This window comes from Pelodiscus sinensis, chromosome 1 (assembly GCF_052426305.1).
Source record: "Pelodiscus sinensis isolate ZL-2025 chromosome 1, ASM5242630v1, whole genome shotgun sequence".
NCBI lineage: Eukaryota > Metazoa > Chordata > Testudines > Trionychidae > Pelodiscus > Pelodiscus sinensis.
Genome location: NC_143052.1, coordinates 82,702,635 through 82,730,373, shown reverse-complemented (window position 1 = coordinate 82,730,373; position 27,739 = coordinate 82,702,635). Strand labels below are relative to the sequence as shown.

At 42.8% G+C, this 27,739-nt stretch overlaps 1 protein-coding gene across 1 annotated transcript; it reads left to right on the top strand.

The window, feature by feature from the left end:
- Positions 1-35: 35 nt before the first annotated feature.
- Positions 36-27,639, top strand: NDUFA12 (NADH:ubiquinone oxidoreductase subunit A12). Its single transcript, XM_075933476.2, has 4 exons — positions 36-215; positions 4,873-4,955; positions 7,631-7,718; positions 27,374-27,639. Exons 1-4 carry the CDS (start codon positions 94-96, stop codon positions 27,552-27,554), a joined length of 474 nt encoding a protein of 157 aa, XP_075789591.1. The 5' UTR covers positions 36-93; the 3' UTR covers positions 27,555-27,639.
- The last annotated feature ends 100 nt before the right edge of the window (positions 27,640-27,739 follow it).

Genomic DNA, 27,739 nt, shown 5'->3' with positions numbered 1-27,739 from the left:
TTAACGGGCCGGGGCGCTCAGGGCAGGGGGCGGGGACGTGAAGTCGCGCGACAGGCGGCGCTGTGGGCCCGCGGCGGAAAGCAGGTTGCCCGGATGTGCCGGTTGCGGGGGCGCCCGGCCGCCAAGATGGCGGAGTACGTGCGGGTGCTGCGCCGCGCGCTGCAGCAGCTCGGGGGCCACGGCGGCCTCCGCGGCGCCTTCTGGCAGCTGCTCAGGTACGGAGCGTCCCGCCTCCCCGCGCGCCTGGGCCCGGCTGGCGACACCCCCCCCCCTCCCGGGATCGGCCGTGACCTTGGGACAGGGAGCCCCGACCTCGGCTGCCCAGGCGCGCGGGCTGGCCCAGCTCTGGGGGGCGCCGGGCTTGGGGCTGACTCCCTTTGGCGTCAGGCTGCGGCGGGACGCTGCTCTGCTCTCGGGTGGAAACAAGTATCGGCAACGACTTGCTCGGCCCCGCGGCACCGGCCGCCGGTAGATTTGCTAGGCAGTGAGAGAGGTAACTGCGATCATGCCGCTCTCAGAGTGTGTCCAGTCTTGTTTGATGGTCCGCGGAGGGCTGAGAGACCCTTCGCTAAAAGGCCTGATGTGGTTTATTAGTATTTGCTTGTTACTGTTGTTTTTAGTGGGAATCAGTCCCAAGAGCCTTTCTTACTGAAGAAATTTCTTTCAAGCTATTGCTTTCTTGAAATATTTTGCATTATTTCAAGTAATACAAGTATACTCATAAGAACCTGGTTTGGATCATATAAATGGACTAAAATTAGTGGTGAGCGTTCAGTGTTTTCCTGATACAAGATGAGGAGACTTGTAACTCTCTTAATTTGTTACAGTATAAGTAATACTCAGTCCTGCCTTGAGTGCAAGGGACTGGACTAGGTGAGGACTCAGCCAGTGGTAGAGGAACCTGAGAAAAGTTTTGGGGGGGGGGGAAGGGACGTCAACACAACTGAAATTTGGACAAAGCTGAATTTTTGTCTTAAGTTTTATGGTGTTTTGTTCTTGTATTTTTAAACCCAAAAATTTCATGGCCCGCCCAGCTATGATTAAGTTGTTTAAACAAATGTGTTGCAGTGGTAGAAGGGAAAAAAATGTGTTTCTAAAAATTAGATGCTGCGGGTACTTAAAAAAAATTATAAGGGGGTACTTTATAAAAAGAGGTTGAGAAACACTGGACTAGATTACCACTCAAGATCCTTTCCAACAGCAGTTATAGAGCCCAACGTCAGAAGGAACCATTATGAAGATGTAGTCTGACCTACTATATAACGCAGGCTATAGAACTTCCTCAAAATAATTCTTAGGATGTTTTTCTAAAAGATCTTATCTATCTTGATTTAAAAATTGTTACATAAAGAACATGAGAGTGGCTATACTGGGTCACACAAAAGGTACATCTAGCCCAGTATCCTATGTTCTAATAGGGGCCAATCCCAGGTACCCTAGAGAGAATGAACAGAACAGGTTCAAGCGATCCATCTCCTGTCATCTGTTCCCAGTTTCTGACAAACAGGCTAGGGACACTATTTCTGCACAACCTAGCTAATAGCCATTGATGAGCATATCATCCATGAATGTATCTATTTCTTGAGCATTGTTAAAGTCTTGATCTTTACAACATCCTCTGGCAAGGAGTTCCATGGGTTGACTTGTGGTGTGTGAAGAAATACTTCCTTTTTTTTGTTGTTTTAAATCTGCTACCTCTTAATTTCATTTGGTTCTTGTGTTATAGGAGCAAGTAAATAACTTTTCCTTATTTACTTTCTCCATACTGGTCATGATTTTATAGATCTCTATCATATCTCTCCTTAGTCTCTTCTTTTCTATGCTGAAAAGTCACAGTTTTATTAATCTCTCATCATGTGGCAGCCATTCCAAACCCCTAATAATTTTTGTTGCTCTTTTCTGAACTTTTTCCAATGTCTGTCTCTCTCCCTCTCTCTCTCAGTATTAGATGAAGAGACCACATCTCCTTGCAGTATTCAAGATGTGAGCGTACCATGGATTTATATAGAGGCAATAAGATAGTCTTTGTTTTTATTTTCTATCCCTTTTTAATTGATTCTTAACATTGTTTGGTTGTCAAGTCATTTGTTACAGAAGCTGATTTAAAGGATAGGTTAGAAACCAAAGTTGTTAGTTCTGCAATTTCACATTTGAGTTATTTCAGAACTCTTGGGTGAATGCCATCTAGTCCAGGTGACTTGATATTGTTCAGTTTATTAGTTCCAAAACCTCCTCTAATAAAACCTCAGATTTGTCACCTAAAAAGAATGGCTCGGGTTTGTTGTGATGGAGAGTCTATCGTGTCCCTTAGTAAATTGTCCCAATAATTAATTACTGTCCATGTTAAAAATGTACATCCTATTTCCAACCTAAATTTGTCTAGTCAACCTCTGGCCATTGGATCATGTTACACCTTTGTCTGCTAGGTTGAAGAGTCAATTATTAAATATTTGGTCCCCATTAAGATACTTATAGACTGTAATAAAGTCATATCTTAACCTTTTTTTGTTAAGTTAGACTTAGAGCTCATTTATTTATCACAAGCAGGTTTTCTGATCTTTAATTTTTTTTCTTACACTTATTTGAACCCTCTCCAATTTATGTATATCCTTCTTGATTTCTGGGCACCAGAACGAGCCATAATATATCCCAGCAGCATTGGCACCAGTGCCTAATGTGGAGGTGAAATAAGCACTCTGCTCCTACTGGAGGTTTTCTTGTTTATGCAATCCAGAACTGCATAGCTTTTTTGGCCACATCATCACACTACCCTAAATCAACACAGCCTTCTTTCCTCGGTTATGGGATTGTGCCTTTTTGAGCATTTAGTAAGGTGTTCCTAAATGATTCCTAATTATCATTTGCATTTTTCTGATTAAATTCTTCCTTACAAGTGACTCGTTCTTCCAAGTGTTTGGCTGATAATCATTTTCAGCTTTGTGAAACTGGCCCTGCTAAAGCATCAAGTATATATGTTTCAAATCTGTACTTGATTCTGTGTACGCGTTATAAATGTAACTCATGATCACTGGTACCCAAGCTATTTTTAGTTCTATGAACAATTCCTCTTTAGTATACCTTGTCTTAACAAAGAATTCCCATATTGGCTTCAGCACTGTTTGAATTAGGCAATTGTCTAACGCAGTTTGCCATTCCAGGCCAGTGGGATGCTGATAAAACCAAAGAGTGTTGCAATAAGGCCTCTTTGGGCATTGCTCCCTCCTGCACCCACCACTACAAGGGGCCCCCTTTCTTCACTGGGGTCCCTATTCATATAGTAGACTAGGACTGCCAGAGGAAACAGGCCTGTCTGGCCCAAGTGAATCCCATGCTATAGAGGGGGATAGACTGTCTGTGGAGCTCATTCTTGAGCCCCAAGTTAAGAATATCCAAGTGGGGAAAGGGAGGCTAATAAACCCATCTTCTTTGAGGACAAGATTGCTAACCATAGGTGTGAAAATATTTCTAATCTCTGAGCTAATTTTGCTCTCCCTTTGAAGCACAATTATAGGGACAGATTTAAAAAGGTGAAATAAATGAAAAATAAGATTGGCACCATTTCCCCTGCTCTCCTTCACTGTGCACAGCAGGGCAGATCAGTGCAGCAAAGACTAGGCAACAGACATGTTGTTTCCTCTAGATTTGTATACACATCACCACCACAAAGGGAAGCCTTCCTCCTTCAGGGAGGAAGGGTAGCAGTCCTAATCAAGTCAAGAATCATATTGTAAAGTATTTTTTTAAAACAACCCTAAGCTGTGGATAGATTCTGTCAGGCTATAGATATACATCCCTCCTTTGCATTCTGGGGAGGCATAGTAGAGGGATTTCCTGATACACCTAAAGAGTGGGAAAGCATCAGACTGTCCCCTCTTCTGATGCAGGTCATGATGCCCTACTTATTGCCCTGTCATTTCTAGCTGCCATAGTGGGTCATTGTGCCCTAATGTCCAGAAACTTTATGGAAAATTGAAGTTATTCGGAGTTGTTTGAAGGAAGTTGACTTTTATAAACCTGGCTCCTTCCAGATGCTATAGAAAGGAATACAGTTTTTGTGGTAAGCAGAAGCTGTCCATGAAATACAACAGGAGAAAATGCCTCTTTCCAGACGGTAGCTAGTGTCACGGCTAGAAGGCTAGCTTTATACCTGACTCTTCTCTGGTCTCTTGAGTGCTCCTCTCAAGTCTTGTGCTTTGTCTATTTAGCTCTCTTGGGACAGAATCCCGTGACTTAGGGAACATTTACATGTTTACAAAAATAAGTTTGCTAACATCCCTATTTTTTATTTTGATCTGAGTAATATGCAAGTCCTGCATTCACTTAAGTACTGTGTACTGTACTTGATGAGAATTGAAATCAACATCTCTGCCAGTCACAGACATTAAAAATCCCATGGTTTCTTTCAGAAGACATGGAACTTGAACCCTGGTGTCTTTGATATATTTAGACTCTCCTACAATCCTTACAACTTCAGATAGATACAGTATTTCTCATGTCCTCTTAAATGTTTTGTAGTATTCCTTTTTTGCTGTGTAATGGTTGCATTGCGTCAGAGTTCGCTACATTATAATAGAGAGTAAAGAAAAATCTCAATAGGGAACCAGTCCCACAAAAAAACTTAATTTTGACTCTTCCTAAGGAAGTCAGTGGGACTCTTTCTATGGTTAAAGACTACTCATGAAATAGACTACAGGCTAGATCCTGTGAAGCATCAGTTTGTGGTGTTGATGTGCTTTGGGTTCCTTCGATTTTAAAGGTATTATATAAATGCACGTTCTAAATTCACTTAATTGTAATTTTACTTTGTTCTAAGAAGACAGTGTTATTTGTAATTCCTTCTAACTGAAATGCCTGTGTCTTGGGAATTCACAGGGTCAACGATTTGAAAACTGGTGCCCTAGTAGGTGTTGACAAATATGGAAATAAATACTATGAAGACAAACGGTATTTTTTTGGTAAGCTTGTTAAACTGAATATCCTAGTAACTTCATATAGTTTATTTAGATTTTGCTGGTGAAATGGAAATGAAATATATTGTAAGGTTTCCTTACACATGATTTGTATGTGTTTTAGGGTCCACTCTTACTAATTTATCATAATGGGCAGATTTAAGCTAATTGGAGTACCTTAATAGTGAATTTCTGTTTTAAATTGGTTAGAGTTCTTATTTAATCTTAACTGGGAACATTTCATGTCTTGTTAGTGGGAATTTACCATTAAATACAGCATTCCCATTAAAAATTTTTCTCACGATAAATATAAAAACTTTCCCTGCAGAATAACACTGTGTGTCCTGCTGCCCCTCCTCCCTCAGTCACCCAGCCTCCTGCCTTCCTGCTGCTAACCCCAATAAACTCAGAGGGTCAACACCAAGACAAACAGCTTATAGGTTGTAGTTGCAAAAAAGACACTGTGACCAAGGTGACCCTGAGGAGCTAAATCCGGAGGGTAAATTCTCTCCTCTCCTTCCTTACCCTTCCCAGCTGCCTCCCAGGCTGCTGCAGCTGCTTGCCTTAAAGAAGAGGTGCTCAGACATACCTGCAGTGCCCTGGCATGGCTCTCATGACACACAGCAGGATGCTACCCTGTCTCTTTCTCTCTCACCACCACCAAGCAGATCTAGGTGCTTGCATACCTCTTTGAACCCATTCTAAGAAGGGAAGCTAGAGGCGTAGGAGTTAGGGTTCCACTTACCTAAGACTCATTAGGGAAATGTTTTACTTTAGGAGGCTTGTGGGAGGGAGGGGCATAAGAACGGCCGTACTGGGTCAGACCAAAGGTCCATCTAGCCCAGTATCCTGTCTACTGACAGTGGCCAGCACCAGGTGCTCCAGAGAGGGTGGACCGAAGACAATGATCAAGCGATTTGTCTCCTGCCATCCCTCTCCAGCCTCTGACAGACAGAGGCCAAGGACACCATTTTATCCCCTGGCTAATAGCCTTTTATGGACCTAACCTCCATGAAATTATCTAGCTTCTCTTTAAACTCTGTTATAGTCCTAGCCTTCACAGCCTCCTCTGGCAAGGAGTTCCACAGGTTGACTACACGCTGTGTGAAGAAGAACTTTTTTTATTAGTTTTAAATCTGCTCCCCATTAATTTCATTTGGTGTCCTCTAGTTCTTCTATTTAGGGAACTAATAAATAACTTTTCTTTATCAGCCCTCTCCACACCACTCATGATTTTATAAACCTCTATCATATCCCCCCTCAGTCTCCTCTTTTCTAAACTGAAAAGTCCCAGTCGCTTTAACCAGTTTTTGCAAGCATCAGTCTCTTAAATACCCAAGAGGTTTAAGGAGCTTCCTTGATTGCAAGTAGTCTGATTGTCTTCCCACGCACAGCCTTGGTAGGATCTTCTTCCCAAAAGAAGCCAAAATAGGGGGTTTTAGGACTTTTGCATACTGAGGGTTTTAGAAGTTGAGTGGTTTTTGATGAGCTCCCTAAGGGTTTTGGAGAAGACTGGCTCTCTGGTCTCAGGAGGCCCACAAGAATGGGATCATATGCCCCACTCGCTTTCCTCATAATTCTATCCCATTGTTCTACTGAGACACTCCCCACCACCAAAAAAAGCAGTAAGTAGCTTATTTTCATGGTGGCTGGGTTCCCTTTTTGAATGTCACAGGAGATGTAGGGGATGCCATTATCTAGCAGTTGCCAATAAATGGATGACCAGTTTGTGGAGCTGCAGCCAGGGAAGAAAGCGCTTGGCTATGCCTTTGCTGGCTGTAACCTGCAAACTTGCTGGCACAAAGATAGCAGCAGATAGCAATGCTGCAGCCTAGATGTTGTGGCCTTCTACAGGGAGTGGAAGCACTGAGGACCCACAGAGGCAGTCCATATATATGGTTGTGACTATTTTCTTCCACTATTTGATCTGAGGAAGTGGGTCTGGCCCACGAAAGCTCATCATCTAATAAACCATCTTGTTAGTCTTTAAAGTGCTACATAGTCCTGCATTTTACTTCTGCCAATAGGGGTGAGGCAAAGGAGTCAGTTGCTCCAGGGCCTGGCAATTCAAAGGGGCCCGGAGCTCCCAGTCACTGCTGCAGCGGCGGAAGCTGGCGCCCCGGGCCCCTTTGAATTGCTGCCAGCGTGCCACACTCCATGCTACATGCAGATCTGAGGGCAGTGGGAGTGCTCACCACATGCTCCGTGCAGTACGAAGGGCTATGCTTTATACTGCAGAGCCCACAGCACATGTAACTGCTAAGCTAAGGTTTTTTTTAGTAGTCACTCAGTTAACTTTTTATAAATGACTTTTTACATCCCTAATTGATACTACAGCTCCTTCAGAAACCGGGTTCTCAGACACAGGCTTTATAAGGGAGAAGGACTATGCTATTTATTGGCATGGGAAACCTGAAGGAATAAGAGAAAAATTTATACCATACTCTATCAGAAATGAACTTTTATCTTTGTGTGAAACTCCAATTGCGGTGTCCATATCTATCATGACACTTCAAGTTAGTCTAGAACTCATCTGTGCATATGCTGTGCTTTGTAAAAAGCAGTGATGCCACTGAGCAGAATACTGTCTCTGATGAATTGGAGTTGTGTGCTATTGAGTTTTTAACTATAATCTTTTTTTATTTTGGAAAAATTATAATTCGGTGTTTGTCAAATTTAAGGTCGACATAGATGGGTTGACTATACTACAGAAATGAATGGCAAAAATACGTTCTGGGACGTGGATGGAAGCATGGTGCCACCAGAATGGTAAACTAACTAGTTTAATTTTAATTTTGTGTCATGTGATTACATGTTGCAATTTATTCTACATAAATTCTTAGAAAGCCGATGGAGATAAACCTTACCTCAAGACAGCATAGTTGTCCTGGACTCTGCCTTCCTGTAGAGGCTGAAAGTCCTTCTGGCTAGATTTTTATTGTTAGAAAATAACATAGTTTATGGGTTTCAGAGCACAAAGGGAGTGGCACTGAGTTTCAAGGGAAATGTTTCTTTAGAAAAAGGCTGTCCATGCACTCAGCCATGTCTCCAGTTGTCTTACCCCTCCAGAATTATGGATCCCCAAACAAGCAAGGTTATGGTGCCTGTGAGAACAAGGATTATCATGAGGCACATGTGATTAAAATTGAAATAACTAGTGATAACTGAAAGTGACACAGAGTTAACAGTAGGGATGTCAGTGTAAAGGGCTGCACGATTAATCGATAAGCCCAGGCTTCCAAGCCTGTTGACTACACACATTCCCCTCCCTTGCTGCCTCTGTATCACAGGTAGCAAGGAGGGGCGGCGCGGGAGCTGGTACATGTGTGGAGCCTCTATCGGAGGCAGCAGTGGGGAGAGGGCAGGAGAGCGCCTTAAAGCAGCTTCTCTGCAGTGGGCCTGAGCTTGCCACGGCAAGCAATCACTCTCCACAGGGGGTCTGAGCTCTCCACAGACAGACTGCTCCAACATCCCATGGAGCAGCCTCTGACTGCGGCGAGCCTGGGCCCACCATGAACAGGGGCAGCTGCCACAGATCAGCCTCTGTCAGTGGGGAATTTGGGCCCCCAGGGACAGGGGCTGATGCCACCACACACTTCTGCCTCTGATACAGAGGCAGCAGGCAGACCCAGTGTGTGTGGGGAGCTTTTTTTTAAACTGGCTCCCCTTGTGGTCCGTCTCCTGCCTGCCACCCCACATTGCTGCCCCGATAGAGAGGTGGTAGTATGGGTTGGCAGGGAGGGGCTCCCTGGGAGTAGGGTTGGGGGCGCATTGGATGCCAGTCCATCCCTGGGGACTATGGAATAGTTGTGTAACCACTAAAATTTGATGCAATTACACACTACCTGACATTCCTAGTCAATAGTGCAAGTGGGCATACTGAGACCTGCCTTCAAGCCCCAATCCACCAAACTGCTCCATAAAGGCAGACCCTGGAGCCCATACAGAACATTGAATTCTGGAGGGGATGGGGGAGTTGGCTAAGGTACATGAAGTTGCCCATGTGAGAGGCCTCAACAGTGCAGGGACTAACTTGTTAAATGCCTTCTTGAACTGACAGTCAGTGGGCAAGAATGGCTCTTTTCACTCTGTAAAGCACGTAACACAACATGGACCCTACTACTCTTTGGGGCCTCCAGGCAAATAACTTAAGTTTTAAACCTTATCTCCATGCTGGGAACTCTGCTGTCTAGCTCCATCTCTGCCCCAGGCTCATTATGGCTCCAGCCCTCTCTCACCTGTATTGTCCTGGCTCCAGTATCCCTGGTGCCCTCCGTTTTCTTGCCACTGAGCGCCCCGGTCCGTCCTGATCACCTAACAGCTCAGAGAATGTTCTGTAGCTGGTAAGGTAAAGGAACTGCCTGGACCAGGACTAGCAAAAGTGCCAGGGTGCCATTCTAGCTCTCTCCCAAAATACCAGAACACTGATCTGGAGTGTTCCAGCATGATTTGAGTTTTGTGTAAATGGTTATGTCCACAAATACAGCTTTATACCTTTACTGAAGTAATGGAAAACGTAGTGACACAACTTTTCTTCCATCTTAAAGTAACATTTAAGAAGAGTTATCTGCACTGTGTAAATGCTTGCATTTATGTGTGTGCAAATTGGAAAATGCAAAGTTGGGAAAAGTGAAAGTTCAAATAAGCAATATTAATTCAGTCAGTATGTATGAAGTATTTTAAAATACTAGTGACTGTGTTTAACTTGTATGCTTACCTTATTATGCCCAGTGTGTTTTGAGTTAATATTTGTATTGGAACCTTAACACAAGTCTCAAAATGCAAATTTTCACCATAACATTGCACAGTACTGTACTAATGTAGGGTTTTGCATTTAATACAAAATAGTTAAATCAACATTTCAGGATACGTCATTCAGTCTACAAACTGAGACATTTCTGATCAGCTACTTCATAAATGGAAGATTTTTTTTTAAGGATTTGCAAATATGAGCATTTTTCTGCATGTTGAAGTCTTCTCTTACAAATCCTATAGTTGGTTTGAAAAATGGGCCCAAAGGTGTGGTTTTTGTCAGTGCATAAATCAGTTCTTGGCCGCTCTTGGTAATCCTGTTTAATAAATTCTTTACTGCTAGCACAAATTTTGGTATTTCTCATTTGTCTATTTACTGGTGTGCATTTTACATTGTTGGGTGTACTAATCCTTTTGGTTCTGAAGGCAGCTTTGTTGAAGACTCTCTTCCACTTTCCTCCCCAAAGGGGAAAAAAGAGAGGATTCTGAAGCTCTGCCCTTGCTACTTAAGGCATTATGCCTCCAGTCATCAGTTCACTGCCTCATATTAAGTGAAATATTCAGAAAAGGGCAGCAAAAATTATTAGGGGTTTGGAATGAGTCCCATATGAAGAGAGATTAGAAAGACTTGGACTCTTCAGCTTAGAAAAGAGGAGACTGGGGTGATATGATAGAGGTCTATAAAATCATGACTGGTATGGAAAAAGTGAATAAGGAAAAGTTATTTACTTCCACAATATAAGAAGTAGGGGTCACCAAATGAAATTAATAGTCAGCAGGTTTAAAACAAACAAAAGGAAGTTTGTCTTCACTGAGAGCACAATTAACCTGTGGAACTCCTTGCCAGAGGATGCAGTGAAGGCTAGAACTTTAACAGGGTTCAAAAAAGAGCCAGACTGATTCACGGAGGTTAGTTCCATCAATGGCTATTAGCCAGGATGGGTAGCAATGATATCCCTAGCCTCTGTTTCTCTGGAGGTGGGTGACGGGAGGGATCACATGAGGATTAGCTCTGAGGCATCTGGTATTGGCCACTATCAGCAGACAGGATACTGGACTATATGGACCTTTGGTCTGACCCAGTGTGGCTGTTCTTATGAAATGATTGCTGATTCTACATAGAGCACAATACAGAATCATGGCCTACGTAAGGAAAACTGCTCTTGCAGATGACAATGCGGGATCGGGGCTCTATTCTCCTACTGGGAAATACAGTTCTCAGAAAATATTATTTGGGTCAAATCTTTGCATTGCCTGTCAATCCCTGTAATCCCCAGGTCTGAACTAGCACCGGACTGGCCTTAACCCAGCAGTGCTGTGTCTGAACTGGCATTCCCAATGGTAGTCATCTTTATTCTCACTAAATAGACCTTATAAGCAGCTGTGCAAGGAAGGAGAAACTAAAGCTAAGTTTGTTCACTGTGGGCTCAGTAGTGCCCTTGACCATAGTGATATGGTGAGACTTGCCAGGAGAACAGGACTGAGAAAATTCATTGCTGAGTTTTCTGGGAGTGATAGTACTGCTCTGTGTTATACTTCATCTATTTCACTTGCAGCAGAGCAAAAATAGATGTTATGAGAACTAGTCTGGAATATAGGTTTTCCCTTCTCTAGCAATCTCTCCTATATAATTGTACCACCAGATGTGTGGTGCTCTTTCCTCTCAAATATTCAGCTTTCTTACCTTTTCAGTGTCATCTGTCTGAGAGGAGTCATCCTTACGTGCTTACATGACTTTTTGTTTTTCTTATTACTTCAGTACTGAAATAATGCATACAGGAAACCCCTGAGTTGCAACCGCCTGAGTTGTGACAAACCCCCCACATACACACTTACAACTATTTTTTTAAAATGTGGAAGGCGCTGAAAACCTCCTACTTGTGTCCTTGGCCAGCATTTACGACAGCTCACGACTCCTATTGTCAGTGAGGGTTCGAATTACGACGCCCCTGACTTGCCACGCTTTCCGAGGAACCAATCGCGTTGCAAGACAGGGGTCGCCTGTATTGTTTTCCACATATTAAAGAGTACAAAGAACCAATGTTTGTACAGGTTGAAACTCTCTGTTCTGGCAACATCCATGGTCTGGCATAATTTTAGTTAGCCAAATGTCCACTTTTTATGATGTGGCCAAGTTTTCTGCAGTTTCATAAAGTTTGTTTACAGTTATGAGTCCTGGCTCTCAGTGATCTGTGCTGTTGTTTAGTTCTGATTTACGCCTAAATGTCTTTAAAGAGCCCAGTAAGCAGTAGAAGTGTTGGTAATGCGGCTAGACAATATTGACCTCCTGTGGTTCGGCAAATTCTCTGGTTTATCACCGGTCAGATCCTGAGGATGCTGGACTAGTGAGGTTCAACCAGTAGTCTTGAATAAAATGAGATGACATCTGGATGAAATAAAATGAGATGACACCAAGGTTCGTTACGACAGCCAGAACCGAACATGTTGTTCTTTATGGATTCCTATTAGAGAAACCTGAAAACAAATTTATTCTAGTAATTGTTTCCAATGGACGTACAGGTATAAATGTCTTAGTTTCCTCTGTGATATATGCTCTGAAACTTCCCATTTCAGGTGGAACTTGTATTGGTACAGCAGCTTTGAACTTTTATACTTATATTAAATCTGCTCTGAAATGAGAACTTTTTGTGCCAGAGGGCTAGATTGCATAATTGCTTAGGTAATGGATCAGAAGAAAATGAATTTGATAGTCTTGTCCCAGTCCCCATTTGTGCATTTCACACAAAAAACACTGCATAATTAATTAGACATGACTGTCAGTCTCTGTTGAAAGAGATGCTTCTGAGTGAGTAACTAGAAAATTGCAGACCAGTACTAAAATGTAGTGGCTGAGCTGTGTAGGGAATTTTCGTGACTACATGCTGATACCAAACTGGTTTGAAGTCTGTGCCATCTGTTGCTCACTTTTTCACAATCACTAACTTCACTCATAATTTTAATGCTTTAATTTTTACAAAAAAAATTCACTTTTTCACAATCACTAACTTCACTCATAATTTTAATGCTTTAATTTTTACAAAAAAAATTCACTTTCAATTGAGGGCATAATTTGGTGTGCTGAACTAGTTGAAATATAGAGCTCTATATTTCTGGAAAAGGTAGTAAGAGAAAATACTTTTTAAGTGTCTCTTTATGTATGAATTTTTGTCATTACTGTATTAGGCAATCCTATGTAAACTTCCGATAATCCGGCACCTTTAGGACCCAGAGGGTGCCGGATTGTCAGATATGCCGGACTATTAGAAGGGGGGGCTATGAGGGTTCTGGAGTGGGGTGGGAGGGGATGCCACCCCAGACCCTTCATAACCCCCCTTACGATAGTCAGGCTCTGCCCCAGGTGTCCCTGATTCAGCCACTGCTGGTCAGTTTCAGCAGCAGCTGAATGGGGGAAGCCTGTCCGGCTGCCCCAGCACTTCCGGGTTCCTGATGGTCCCAGAGCATTGGATGCCAGATTAATGGAGTTTTACTGTATTATGCTTAGTAGTTTCCTTATCCATAGACCTAATTAGCATGTGCAATATTTTTTGGGGGTGTAGAAATAATCTTTCTGTGTTTTTTAGGCTTTACATCTCCTTCATCCCAAGTCAGTGTGTTGCTCCTTGTCACTCCAATTGCCTTTTCATTAGCTGAGATTGCATCCTCTTTAGGCAAGTACAGATTGCATCTTCTGTAGGCCGTGTTAGTCTGAATCTGCAAGAATGACAAGGAGTCCTGTGACACCTTATAGACTAACAGATGTATTGGAGCATAAGCTTTCATAGGCAAAGACCCAGTTTGTCAGATGCATGTGGTGGAAATTCCAGAGGTAGGTATAAATATACAGGCATAAGAAAAGAGTTCCAATCAAGAGTAAGGCTAGAGATAACAAGGTCAATTTAGTCAGGGAGGATGAGGCTCTCTAGGCAAAAAAGTACACCATAGTGTATTGCTGCCTAATGTCAACACGCAATTACAAGCAATTAGAAACACTATCCCAGAGGACACTACTGCCAACCTGATAGCAGACCTATGTAACTTTGTTCTCACCCACAATTATTTCCGGTTTGAGAACAACTTATACCTCCAGATCAGCGGCACAGCCATGGGTACACGCATGGCCCCACAGTATGCTAACATCTTTATGGCTGACCTAGAACAACGTTTCCTCAACTCCCGTCCCCTTTCACCCCTCCTCTACCTACGGTACATCGATGACATCTTTATGATCTGGACACATGGCCAAGAAACACTGGAGATATTCCACAGAGATTTCAACAACCTACACCCCACCATCAACCTCAGCCTGGACCATTCTACACGAGAGATCCACTTCCTGGACACCACCGTACAAATCAACAATGGAAAATTAGACACCACTCTCTACAGAAAACCCACTGACTCATACAGTTACCTACATGCATCCAGCTCCCATCCAGAACACACCACACGATCCATCGTCTATAGCCAAGCCCTTCGATACAACCGCATCTGCTCTAACCCCACTGACAGAGACCAGAAGCTTCAGGATCTCTACCAAGCATTTATAAATCTCAACTACCCACCCAGAGAAACAAAAAAGCAAATTGAAAGAGCCAGACGAATACCTAGAAACCATCTACTTCAAGACAGACCCAAGAAAACCAACAATAGAACACCACTTGTCATCACCTACAACCCCCAACTTAAACCTGTCCTACACATTATCAAGAAACTACAGCCTATATTGGAACAGGATACCATACTCAGAGGCTCTGGGAGACAGACCCATAGTCTCCTATAGACAACCACCTAACCTCAAGATGATTCTTACCAACCACCACAGGACATACCACACTAATACCAACCCTGGTACCTTCCCTTGCAACAAACCCCGTTGCCAGCTTTGTCCACATATTCATTCTGCTGATACCATTATTGGACCTAACCAAGTGAGTTATAAGATCAAGAACACATATTCCTGCGCATCCAGAAATATAATCTACGCTATCATGTGCCGAAAGTGTCCGTCTGCTATGTACATTGGACAAACATCTCAGACACTTCGCCAAAGGATTAATGCCCACAAAACAGATATTAGACAAGATCACAAAGAGAAAACAGTTTCTTGCCACTTTAACCAGAAAGGACACTCTCTAAATGACTTAGCCACCTGCATTCTGCTACAAAGACCTTTTACATCTGCACTTGAAAGGGAATCCTCTGAACTGTCATTCATGTTAAAATTCGACACTTACCAACAAGGACTTAACAAGTCTTTGAACTTTCTCACCCATTATCAAGACAGTTTCCCCAATTATCACCTGTAATACCATTAACTCACAAACATCCCACTCTCCCTACCTTTAATATCAGCAATTCACAGACACTTACCTTCCTTCCTCCCCCTTCCCACCCCCCGCATCCTCCTTCTGTTCTGCAATGTGATTTGTCCTTTTCATATTTGTTCATTTTTTTAAATTGTATCCTTTGGTATATATGGTTGTGACTACTTTCTTCCACTATTTGATCTGAGGAAGTGGGTCTGGCCCACGAAAGCTCATCATCTAATAAACCATCTTGTTAGTCTTTAAAGTGCTACATTGTCCTGCATTTTGCTTTAATGTCAACACATCTCTCTTCCTAGATACAGGCAGCATGATCTTGTCTTGGATGACCAATGATATTTTCTGAACTTAGCTGCTGATGTGATAGAGCAATATATTTGCAGTTCAGCTACTGTCAGCATATTTAGCTTAAATGTGTACACTTTTCCTTCCATGTAATGCATATATTTATTTAATGTTTGACTACTTGCATGATATTTATATGAATTTTATACTTCAGTTGTACAAAAGATTTGATTCTTTTCATGTATTACAAGTCTGCATAAGCCAGTGGTTCCCTTTAGGGGCTGCCGGGCGTCTGGGGGCGGGGCCATGCATGCACTCGGGGGCGGGGCCACCTACGTGCCCCGGGGCCAATACCTCACATGTGCCGGGGCCGGCGCCGCCCATGTGCCCTGCGCCCGGGGCCGGCGCCACCCACGCACCGCGCGCCTGGGGCGGGGCTGGCCCAGATGATTCGGCGGGCACACATAAATGCCCCGGCAGGCGCCATGGCACCCGTGAGCACCGTGTTGGGGGACCACTGGTGTAAACTGTAATGAAATCCAAAATTGTGATTCTGATGCTAATCTAAATTATCTCCGTGGGATTAATCAACTAATTTGACTAATCAACTAACAGGCACATCCGATTATCACAGTTGTACCAGCAAAGTATGATAAAACTAAAATAGTCTAAATACATTCCAGAAAAGGATCAATTAAGAAAAACAGGCTAGGCACACATTTGATTCATTTCAAAATGTGATTTCAATTGTTTCATTTAGATGGGTTGGTTTTTCTTATTTAAATATACGGGCATGTCTGAATGTTAATTGGTATATCTAACTTATTTTTTAAAAAGTGTGTAAATATCAGTTGGTTGTTTGATTTCTTTAATGAGTTCTGAAATCGCTTTCTGCAAATCACCAGAAGACCTTAAGTCTTATTGGTGTTTAGCTGCTAAAGCTCAGTACTTCCATTTTAATGGGAGATTCTTGGCATTGTACCTTTTCTAGTATGCTCTCAGTTGCTCTATCAAGTAGTGCTATATTAATTTTGGCAGTTATACCCCAGCCCTGGGGCACTGCCACCAGCAGCCATGCTTCCACTGCCATTCTCACGCCCCCATCCACCTTACTACCCATGCCCTTCAGGAGCCGTCCTGCTACTATCAGTGATCCAACAACCCCATTAATCATCTTCTGCCTATTAAACTCTTCTGCAACTCCAGTCTAAGCAGTGAATTTGACTCGTGGATTGGGAATTGTGAACTTCCTCATACCTCTCCCTTACTGCTGATATAATCTTTGGGGTCATTTTGCCTTGTTTGCCCGTAATTGGGGCATGATTACCATGCACCATTAGATACTGGAGATTATCCATCAGGGTACTCCATAGAAGTCCTCTCCTTCCCAGGATGACTCTTCCTATCACAGCCTCCTCCAACAAGAAGCACTTTTCTTGTCAAAGGCACCATTGAGCTGGTTCTCCCTCCCCCCCCTACTAGGAACATGGATACTGTCCTATTCCAGACTTTAGACTACTCAACAGATTCATCAGGAAATTTAAATTCCAAACAGTGACGTTCCTCTTGGTTATCCTGTCTCTCTTCTTCAGAAGCTTGGTTTGCAGCTCTTGGTTTGCAGCTCTTGACAGGAAAGATGCCTGCTTCAACGCTAATATAAACTTCACAGGAAATTCCTTCCCTTCTCAGTAGAAAGCTCCTATTACCAGTTGCATGACCTCCCCTTCAGCACAACAGCAGGCCCCCAGGGTTTTCACAGAGGGCTTTTGTCATTCTCTCAGCACAAATGCCCCTCCGTATTTCTCTATATAAAACTTGCACTGCCACCCCTGCACCTCCATCCACCCTTTCCTCTCCCTGGGTCTGCTCTGTCTCTCAGCTTTGTATGTGGACGAGGCTTGCACATAAACATGGCATATTTCTTCCCAGTGTGTAATATCCTCATGCAAAGCAAGCAAGCCTCCACAAGGGGACATTATCAAGCAAAATGGAAAAGATTCACCACCTGGGCTCACTGACACCAATACTTACTTGGCACTATATCCATTCCTATCATATGGACTACTGCCTCCATCTCAAAACATTAGGTTTCTTCCACAGCTCCATAAAGGTCTGTTTAGCAGCGCTCAATGCCTTCCTCCCACCAATAGATGTGGTGTCTCCATCTCCAGTCACAGTAGTCATTGTCTTCATTTTCCTTTATGCTTCTTTTTTTCCTGATGATGATCGTGGCAGCAGCATTGAGAGTAGGGAGGACTATACTTCCCCTTTCCTTCGCAACATGTTCCAGTTCCTGCAAGGGATTCTAAGTGTTTGCAGGCTAGCCAGAAGATATATTCCCTACAGTGTATCCCGAATTGGCCTCAGGGCCATCACCTAATGGGATGTTCTCAGTAGAGTTCTAAAGGAAACTTTCCATGGGGCAACATCATCAGGTGCCTGAGCCACTTTGACTGGCTCCTCTGGATCTGGAGAAGTGCAGAATCTTGGCATGGCCCCCCATCAAAAATTGACAACCCTGCTGTAGACACAAGGGTGGTACACAGTACACGTATGGGTCAACAAACACTGCTGTAAAATTGCTCTGATACATGGTGGCCATAAGCACCACAATGTTTGGACTCTAAGTAGGGACCTCACATCTCAAAGACCCTTTAGCTACCTCCTTTTTTCCCACTCTCTCTCTCTCCCCTTGCCCCTGGATTAATTCTTTGTAAAATACCTTCAGTATGAGCCTATCTGTACTCTTATTCCAACTCCTCAAACTTCTAATGAAACTCTCACTTCAGAAAAATGAGGAGTTGCTACTTTCCTGTAAAACTGTTGTGGCTGGTGTCTTCCCAAAAATAATAAAGCAAGGAATGCGGGAGATGTCAAAATAAGATCCCCCCCACCCCCCGAATGGATGAAACTCTGCAATTCCTATTCACAAGTCCACAGTAAACTACATACTTTGACTGAATCTGACCCTTTTGCAGACTTATTAACTGTCATGGTTACCACCCTATTACTCTACAATAGAGTAGTATCTTGTGCCAGCACAACAGAAGTGAAAGGAAAATGGAAACACTGTGAGAATAAGAAGTTAATGCAGACAGAAGTTGTCATTAAGTAACCCTACCAAAAATGACTCCGGCATTAGTTTCATTTCTTTGTTTTCTCCTATAATTGTACAAAAAAACCGAGCAATTGAAGATGATCTTTTACCCCCTTACATGGTAGTCAAAAATTACGGCAAGGCCCTGATTTGCTCTCCATTACAATAATTCAGCTTTATTAATGTACTGTAAATGATTCACATATTGGCTTTAGTAAGCAACTAGCTTGTCTTTTATCTTAATGCAGAAATGCATTAAATGCCCCACCATTGTTAATTTTATTTAATTTCTTGAGGAAAAAATGGCATGATCTTTGGAACCATTGCAGGTGGTATTTCAGCTTTGCAGTTACAAATTCTATATTAGCTATGGTGTTACGTAGTTTTAATTCCTGTTTGATCACTTGTATGTTGCATACTTGGCTTTAATTTCCTGTGGCTTCAGTTTGTACTGTCTTTCATTTTTAATATTTACAATTTAAAAGCAGGTAAGTGTTACCTGATTTGGGGGAATCCTGACTATTTTTAGCTCCTCAAATTAGAATCTGTTTGTCAACCATCATTCATCTAAAAAATAGAGGTCTAGAGCACGGGTGGGGAACTTTTTTTGGCTCATGGGCCACTGACCCATGAAAAAATCAGTTGGGGTCTGTATACAAATGAGAAGGGGGAAAAAAAATCCACAAGAACTCACTGATCTGGCCCTGGACTGAGGAGAAAGACATTCCCCACTGATGCTCCAGCCCTGTAGTGGGGTAGTGAGGGGGGCAGCAGTGCCAGCACAGGCTCCCCAATGCAGGGGTGGGCCCTGAGCCTTAGAAGGCCAGATCCAGACAAGCCAGGCGCTGTATTCGGTCCCCGAGCTTGAGGTTCCCCACCCCTGGACTAGAGACTTGATTAGCCCCAGAGTGCTCTGCTCTATACTGCTTATCTTTAGTATGTTTCAGGGAGCTGACTTAATTTTTCAAAAGCTTCTGTTTGCCCTCCGGTATTTCTCTCCCCGTATAACTTATCAATTTTAAATGCAGGTTTAAAGTAATCAGTCATTTCTGGGTCCTTTTATATAGCTTCCTATAGAAAATCAATCAGGAAACAGTTTGCACAAAAGTCTGTCTACTCCTGAGGTACAGAGTCCTTAAATTCATCTTATCCATAGTAGTTCCTAAAGCTCTTTCCTTGAGCTTCTGGGAACAGAGTATGCAAAACTTTTGTGTTTCAAAAGATTACGAGAGGACTGCTGAGGACAGGTCTGTCAAAATACACAAGGTGGGTTCCTATCCACTTTTTCCACAGATTAGCCTAAGGGATATCATTGAAGTAAAAGCCGTACTTGAGACAACAAAATTAGTCCTCCATAAACAAAATGGTGTGTCATTTTGGAGTTGTGTATAGGTTTCAAAGGAAAGCTAGTGTTTGGTTCTAATATCTTTAAACGCTTAACAAAAATGGATCACTTTTTCACATGTGGCTATGCAAAACTCCCAAAAAGCTGTTGTTCTCCCCCCCCCCCCAAAAAAAGAAGGGAAAATGACTATTAGATACAAAAAGTAAATAAAGTGAAAAATATGGGTTATTACTCATCATATTAGGTTAAAATTAGCATGACTTCTAAGATGACTGTACACTTACCATGGTAAGCAGAGCTGAAAAGCTTAGTTTGTTGAAAAAATGAAAATATAAAATATTCTGAAAGGTACTGATACTGAAGATCTAACAGATGAAACCCTAATAGCATCTTTCCTGTGACATACGTTGATGATCTGCCATACCTGGGCACAATTATTTTGCTTGTGATTCCAGAAAGAATGGAGGAGTCCTTTTTGTTTGTTTTTCTTCCCCTCTTTATCTGTTCATGATAAAATGCTGAAATGACAATGTGGTATTTTATTCCATACCAGCTAATTAACTATGTCCAAAAGTTCATATAAGTGAAATATGGCAGAAGGAAAAAACTAAATGAAATTCAGCACCTTGCTTGTTTATCCTACTGTTTATAAAACTGTAAGTTGACTAACTTCAAAAATTCCTACTTTCTGAAAAGTATCCTTTAAACTGTGTGTTCTGTTCAGCTTCCTTGTTGATGTTACTGAGAGTGCTTTCTTCTAGGCAGAAACAAATTCACTATACAGATAACCAGCAAATCAAAGTTTGCTTAAAGGAGTGAAGCAAACATGCAGCAATATCAGGGCTACTCACTTAGCTGCCTACCATGAATATAAGTTGTGGCTCCTTCACAAAGCTGTGAGCACAGCTCACAATCTTCTCCAAACACTTGCTCCATATCTACATTGGGTGCACCAGGCTGCAGTCCCTTTTCCAACTCCTCCAGAAACATCACCTCCGGTTCCGGCTGCACTTCTCCCTACCCCTCCTGATCCATGCACACCCCATCCATGACCTCACAAAGTCACAAGATTACCTCATCAACTTCCTCCTGCTGCTAGCCAAGGAAATTGGATGGGGAGGTGCTCTGTGACAGGTCTGTTTCTGATTCTCCCTGAAGTCACATCTCCAGGCAGAGTTCCTTTGGGCTGTGTCTGCTGGCTGCATGGATGTCTTCAGAGTACAGTGGGTTCTGTCCGGAGTTCTCTGCTTGGTGGTCTCCTCTGGGTTCCTCCTTTTGACCCTGTGACTTTCACTTCCATTCCTGTGTTCTTATTTGTTGTCTCCTGAATTTATGTAAGACCTGGGTCCTGTAACTCCTCCTCTTAGGTCGTGGGAAGCAATCATTAGATATAGATGGGCTTGCGCCTGCCCATTCCCCCAGAACCTCAGTAGGTGCCATGACTTGATATTGTGAAGGCCAAGACTATAACAGGGTTCTAAAAAGAACTAGCTTTGTCCATGGAGAATAGGTGCGTCAATGGCTATTCGCCAGGAAGGGCCAGGACATTGTCCGTAGCCTGTTTTCCGGAAGCTGGGAATGAGCAATATGGGATGGATACCTTGTTGATTGCCTGTTCTATTTTTTCCCTCTGGAGCAGCCGGCATTGGCCACTACCAAGAGACAGGATACTGGGCTAGATGGACCTTTGATCTGATCTCTTATGACCGTTCTTATGTTCTCCAACAGAACCTGCAGTGACTCACCTTTCAGGCATGCACTAACCTATCCCTGGGAAGGGTCTGGATTAGATGAGTCTTTGGCACTGGTATTTCTCTGACCCTACCAGAGCTGCAAGTTAGTCTTGCTGACTAGTATTAAACTCCCTAGGCTTCCAGCTTGCTGTTGAGCCAGTTCCTGCCCTAGCCTTGCCCAGAATTTGTTCAATGTTACTCATGCCTTACTCGAACCATGTGCTAACTCTGTTATTGATCTCCTCCAGCCTTTCATCCTGCTGCTGACCCCTCAGATTGACATGCATTTTGATCCTGACAAATCCTGATTTGGCTAGTCTTCAGACTGTGATCTTGGTTCTGACCCATGACTTGTCTCTAGTCTGTTTCAGCACAGCCCTCAGCCTCGTCCCAATCCTGCGGTCAGCTTCAACCCTTATACCTGTTCTTTATAGCTTTAACCCCCAACTTGACTGCTTTGAACCCAGAGCTTGGCAGTGGCCATATAAAATTCACAAACTAGGAAAAAAGGCTTTTTCTCTGATGGCTATAGTAATAATAGGCAGGGCTCGACAAAAAATGTAATCTACTCGTCCATGGCGAGTAGATTACACCCCAGAAGAGCCAGCGCAGAGCAATCTGTGCATGCACAGAACCACGCGGCTGGCGAGTGGGGCTCGCCGAGCAGCGGCGAGCCCTGGTAATAGGTGTCAGTTAACTTTTGAGCATACAGAACTTTCAGACAGCAGTATAACGTTTAAGTGGGTGTTTTTTCCTTAAGAACCAGTTTCTGCATTTAAAATAAACAATGACAAGTAATAGCCTAATATTGTTTTATTTTTAAAAATAAAATTCATTTCCCCTTCAGTTTTGTATTCAAATAACAATTACATTTAGAAATGAGGATACTGTTTATTGTACATTTACTGGAAATTTAAAGAATTTTCCAGTCAAACCTAGCCAACATTTATTCCTATCGCAATTTCTTATCTCCATTTGGACTCTTTAGTTAAGAATAAGCTTCTGACATTTTAGACAAGTCCTAACTAATTTTGCTAAAAATGTATCTTTAATAGGATACATTAAAATCTAGCTGGTATATTTAAAATTAAGTCCTAAAATCAGTTTGACCAAAAAGACAGACTCTTGGCTGAGAAGCATGCCCCACAGATGAGAGAGCCCTACTGGGAGATGAAGTCAATTATGTAAATGCTGCTTTTCCTCTCTCTCATAGTGTGATCCTTTTTGTACTGCTGCGTGAAGAGAAATAGCAGTGGCTAAGTTGCTAATTACTATCAGTGTGACAGAAGTCTGTAGATTTTTTTTTTTTTGAACTGGAACAGAAAACATTTCGTATTAAGGTCAAGTGGAGAGCTGACTGGCAAAACTTCATTAATTCCACACCAGAAAGATTGCCAGAGTGACTGTTAATTCTAAATGTAATAAGTACAATTATGACAAAGTATGAAAATAGATGTTCAAGTTTAAAGATGTTGGGGACAGGAATAGGGAGGTTCAAGTTGATGTCCCTGGTATGCATCATCCCATCTCTAAACCAGAAGCTCTAATATGCTACCCTCAATCTCCAGGATGCATGTTTCCACGTTGTTATACCGGACCACCAAACATTTCCTAAGATTAGCAATAGGACTATCATTATCATTACCAAGTTTTGCCATTTGGGCTCTTAGCCACATCCAGAATATTTATGAAATGCCTGGCAGCAGAGGCAGCCTACTTCAGAGGGACAGGTGCCCAGGTATTTCCATATCTCAATGACAGGCTCATCAGAGGTCTCCTGGAGTTCTGGTGCAGGCCTTCATTCTCTTGCTGAGAGCAGGAGAACACGATGGTCTCCTAGTGCCTGTGGGGTGAGTATATTACCTAGAAAGTTTCTTGATGCATGTGCTCTGGACACACATGATCACCAGCAGTGGACTATGTATACAGACTACACACTGCAAAGAACATACCTTACTGTTCAGCAGTGGTCACCACCGATCAATCAACTGGTTGACCCTGGAGATTCTCTTATTTGAATGCAATCTCTCTGAGTAAGGCAGGCTTGCTAATGAGCAGAGCGCACACAGCCTGTGTATATAGATGCACCTCCTCCACTTGCTCCCTCTTGCTGCTGTTCCTAGGAGCAACCCTCCTGCTAGCTGTGCAGAGTGGGAGGTAAGAATGTTAAATATCGGTTAATTGACTAGTCGAGTAGTTGATGGAATTTCCACTGACTACTCAACTAGTCGTTAGGCACTTCTGCATTGCTCCTTTGAAATGTACAAGAGCCCCAGCAAGGGAGGGATAGAGATGGAGGGGAGGGATTCAAAGGAGGAATGCGGAACTCCACATACAGCTGTACTCTGGTTCCACACGGCATTTACCCAGGGTCAGCTGGAAGTTGGGAGCCCTGGGGGCCACAGTGTTACTCTCAGCACATGCTGAGGACTGCAACTTAAGTGTGGTTGCATATACATGCAAATATATGCAAATAGCTCCTTTCACACTGATGGGCATGAATACAAAAGATTAAACTTTAAGCTGCGGCACCAGACCTGAACGTGGTCAGTGAGAGCTAGTCAGCACTTCTCAGGCTTAACAGCTAGGATTTCCCACAATGCCCTGGCGCTTCTGACACCAATACCCTGTACCTGTCTGTTCCAGCCATCCTGTCCAGTTGCATCTTTCAGTACTCACCCCACCTGGGAGACACCTTGCAGTTGTGGAGCATATTCCCAGTGGAGGCCATGTTCAAACAATCCCACCCACAGACCACGTGTTGAGCCCCGCGTAAACCCAAACCGCACTGTAGGCCACAAACAAACGGGCCGTGGGCCTCATGTTAAGTATCCCTGGTCTATAAAGTGGTTGGTGATAGAAAGACTTGTGACCATACCACCTGGTACTGAATTTATTTTAAAGCCAGTGTTTTTCCATGGAAAGGGGGAAGAGGGGTGTCAAACAGAAGATTCCCGCATGGGGAAGAGTCTGTCAGTCCTTTATCTTTGGCTGGCTTTTAAAACTGCCTAGCACATTCTAAAACGAAAAAGGAACTTTAGAGGGCTGGAGATCCAAGTCAGAGTACAAGATCATCTTTGACTTGAGGATTCTGTGTGAAATAAAAACAGCTCTTTAGGGTAAGAATCAGGATGCAACAAGTTTCTTAGTGAATTAGAATGAGCCATGTGTAGTTATTCAGGAAGGGCCAATCAGGATTTACTGCCGGAGTGTCCTCACAGGTCTCTGGCTCCGTTGATGATGATAACCAGAAGGCTGCTTACGTGTGTGCTCAGTGATGTGTGCATGTCAACTTGTGCACTTAGTCTCCAGAGCAGACACCAAGAGAGGCCCCAAAAACCACAAACCAGATAAGGATCAAAGGTGCCAGGCCAGGTTTATTATAGAGCGAAGTACAGTAATAGCTGTCAGTAGACTCTACTGAACCACTACACATATGTACTTGCCACAATGGAATGACTCAGTGAGAAATTTCCACTGCCCCCTAGGTCATTCAAAGGCTGTCCCCCTCATATACAGGTACAACAAGTCACACCTCACTGCTGGCATCATTGGTTACCCTCCTCTGACACTACTTAGATATCACCCATCACCCTGTACCTCGTGGTTTATTAGATCATCTCTATCCATCAGGCTGTCATTTTAGGCTCTTTCCAGAACCTGAGTCTGTATCTGTGAGGAATGGGTACCAACGTCTTTTTTTAATGAGCTAGTGATGTCATGTGCTTTCCACTTATGATCAGTACCAGTTATTGTTCTGCACCTGGGCCTATTACCAATTAGTGTTTTGCACTCTCAGCCCTGTTTGTGCCAAGTTCTGTGAGCTGGGGCCTGCCTCTTGTTCACAGCTTAGCTTTGCTTTGTTAGCCATGTTTTGTCCATTGTTAGCTAGGCCTCAGACCATGGGCTTATGTTTTAGGCCTTCATCTTCCTATACCATGCATTTTCTTTGTATTTAGTATCTTTATCTACCTTCCACATCCTAATGACTTAACCAACTAAACAATGAGTGCTTAAGAACAATTAGTACCTTCTCTATCGGCTTCATGTAACATGAACACTCCAATTCACATTTTTTCCCCTTCCTTCTCTCCCTCATCTCCTATTTATTTTGGAACTGGACTTCTAATACTCCATTCATCTGAAGAAGTGGGTTGTACCCATGAAAGCCCCTGATACCATCTACATGTTTTGTTAGTCTATAAAGTGCTACCAGACCATTTGTTGTTTTTTAAATCCTACTGTTTGTATTAATAAACACAAGTGTGTTTATCAGTCTGGCTCCAGTGTAAATAATTGTTACCTGGCGGGGGAACAACCACTGTGCATATTTTTCAATAACAAAAGGAACTTACCTGATAAATAAGTCTTTCTCTGTGTAAAAGTTTTATTCAAGAAAGACTTATTTTGGGGGGGGGGGTGTTTCGTCTCATTTGGGGATTGATTTCCTGGGTGCTGAACCCTTGAACTGCGTCCACCCAGAGCAGAAGTAGTTCAGTGTCTGTATTGCTCTGCAAGGGAATGGTAACCCTAACTCTGTGCTGTCTGGAGGGAGACAGGGGATCTGGCCCTGCAGGACAGGGTGATGGAGAGCCCTAGAGTGCAAGAAGGTGGGCATCAGTGGCATAAGCACATGGGGAACAATCTCAGTTAACCAGCTAATTGATTAAACTGGGCCCCCCGCCAGGTAACAATTATTTACACTGGAGCCATACTGAAACACACTTGTGTTTATTAATACAAACAGTAGGATTTAAAAAACAACAAATGGTCTGGTAGCACTTCATGTACTCCCTCTCGCACGCCATACCCACTGCCCCAGAGCAGACTGTCCTCTTAGAGCCAACAATGAACAACGCTTCTGGCATCCGTACACCAGCCCTGGTCTCTCTCTGAGCCAGTACCCTCTATCCACTTATGTTTCCCCTCCAACACCCAAACTCCCTCTCAGAACTTGTACCCTCAAACCCTCCTTCATCCAAACCCCTCCCCCCTTCCCCCCGTTCACTGAAAGTGAGTGAGAGAGAGAGGGTAAATGGAGTGAGAAGGCACGGGTCTTTGGGGATGAGTAGGATAGATCTTGGAATGCCCAAAAGGGTTAGAGACCGCTGCTGTACAGTAAGTAGTCTTTTTTTTATGCTAATCACATTGTGCAGTCAAGTATTTATGTGGATGGGTTGTGTTTACATCAAATCATTATCCTGTTACCTCAAAACTACTTATTGCTGTACTTGAAAAATAAAGAAGGCTTTGTACATGGCACTGTAATCAGTTATTCAAATACCATAGTTTGTACATAGTCTTTTGATACTTGAGCTCTGTAAAATCTCCTCCAAATACTTTGTTTTTATTTCTACTGACTTCCTTGAGGCAAGGGTCCCATTGTGTCAGGCATTGTGCAAACATAGAACAAAAAGATGGCTTTTACCCAAAACCGATTATCATCTAAATTTTAAAGTGGGGTTTCAGGTGGGGGGTGGGCCAGGAACACTGAGACAGTTATCAACTGTGGAGTAAGCAGCTGACACTGCACCCCATCTCCTTAATCAAGAGTTCTGTAGGCATCACAACATAGGTAGAGGTTTAAAGGGAGATGATGTAATTCTGTTTTTAAATGCTGTTTAGCTGTTTCTACCAAACATTTATTATTTTTAGTTTATATTAAAAGAAATAAGGATGTGCAAAAAGAGATGGATAAATGAATTCTAATAGAAGGTACTTGGAAATAGCTTTTTAGTATCTGGCTTTTATTTTTGGAACTCAGGTTTTAAAGCCAGATACTAAAAAGCGTCAGAGAAAAACCCTTTCAATTAAGCAAAAGGATTAATTATAGGAGATAATATAAAAACTTTTTAATAACCAGTATATATATTTTTTTTTCTCTTCAGGCATCGCTGGCTTCACTGTATAACTGAAGATCCTCCAACTACTCATCCACCTGTTGCTCATAAATTCATTTGGGAGAACCACAGATTCAATCTGAGTGGCACTGCTGGGCAGTATGTCCCTTACTCTACAACACGTAAAAAGATACAAGAGTGGATCCCACCCACGATGGCTAAGAAATAATTAAAAAGCCTGAAACTAAGTTCTCATTGTAAACTGTACATGCATTGTTTTGTTGGTTTAAAAATAAAAGCCTCTGACAAAGTTATTTGTTTTTATTGGAATTAAACATTTTTGCAAACAAAAGTAGGAAGTGTTAAAAAGAGTGTGAGTGAGAAACCAAGTAAAGAACATAGTGTTATCTTTAT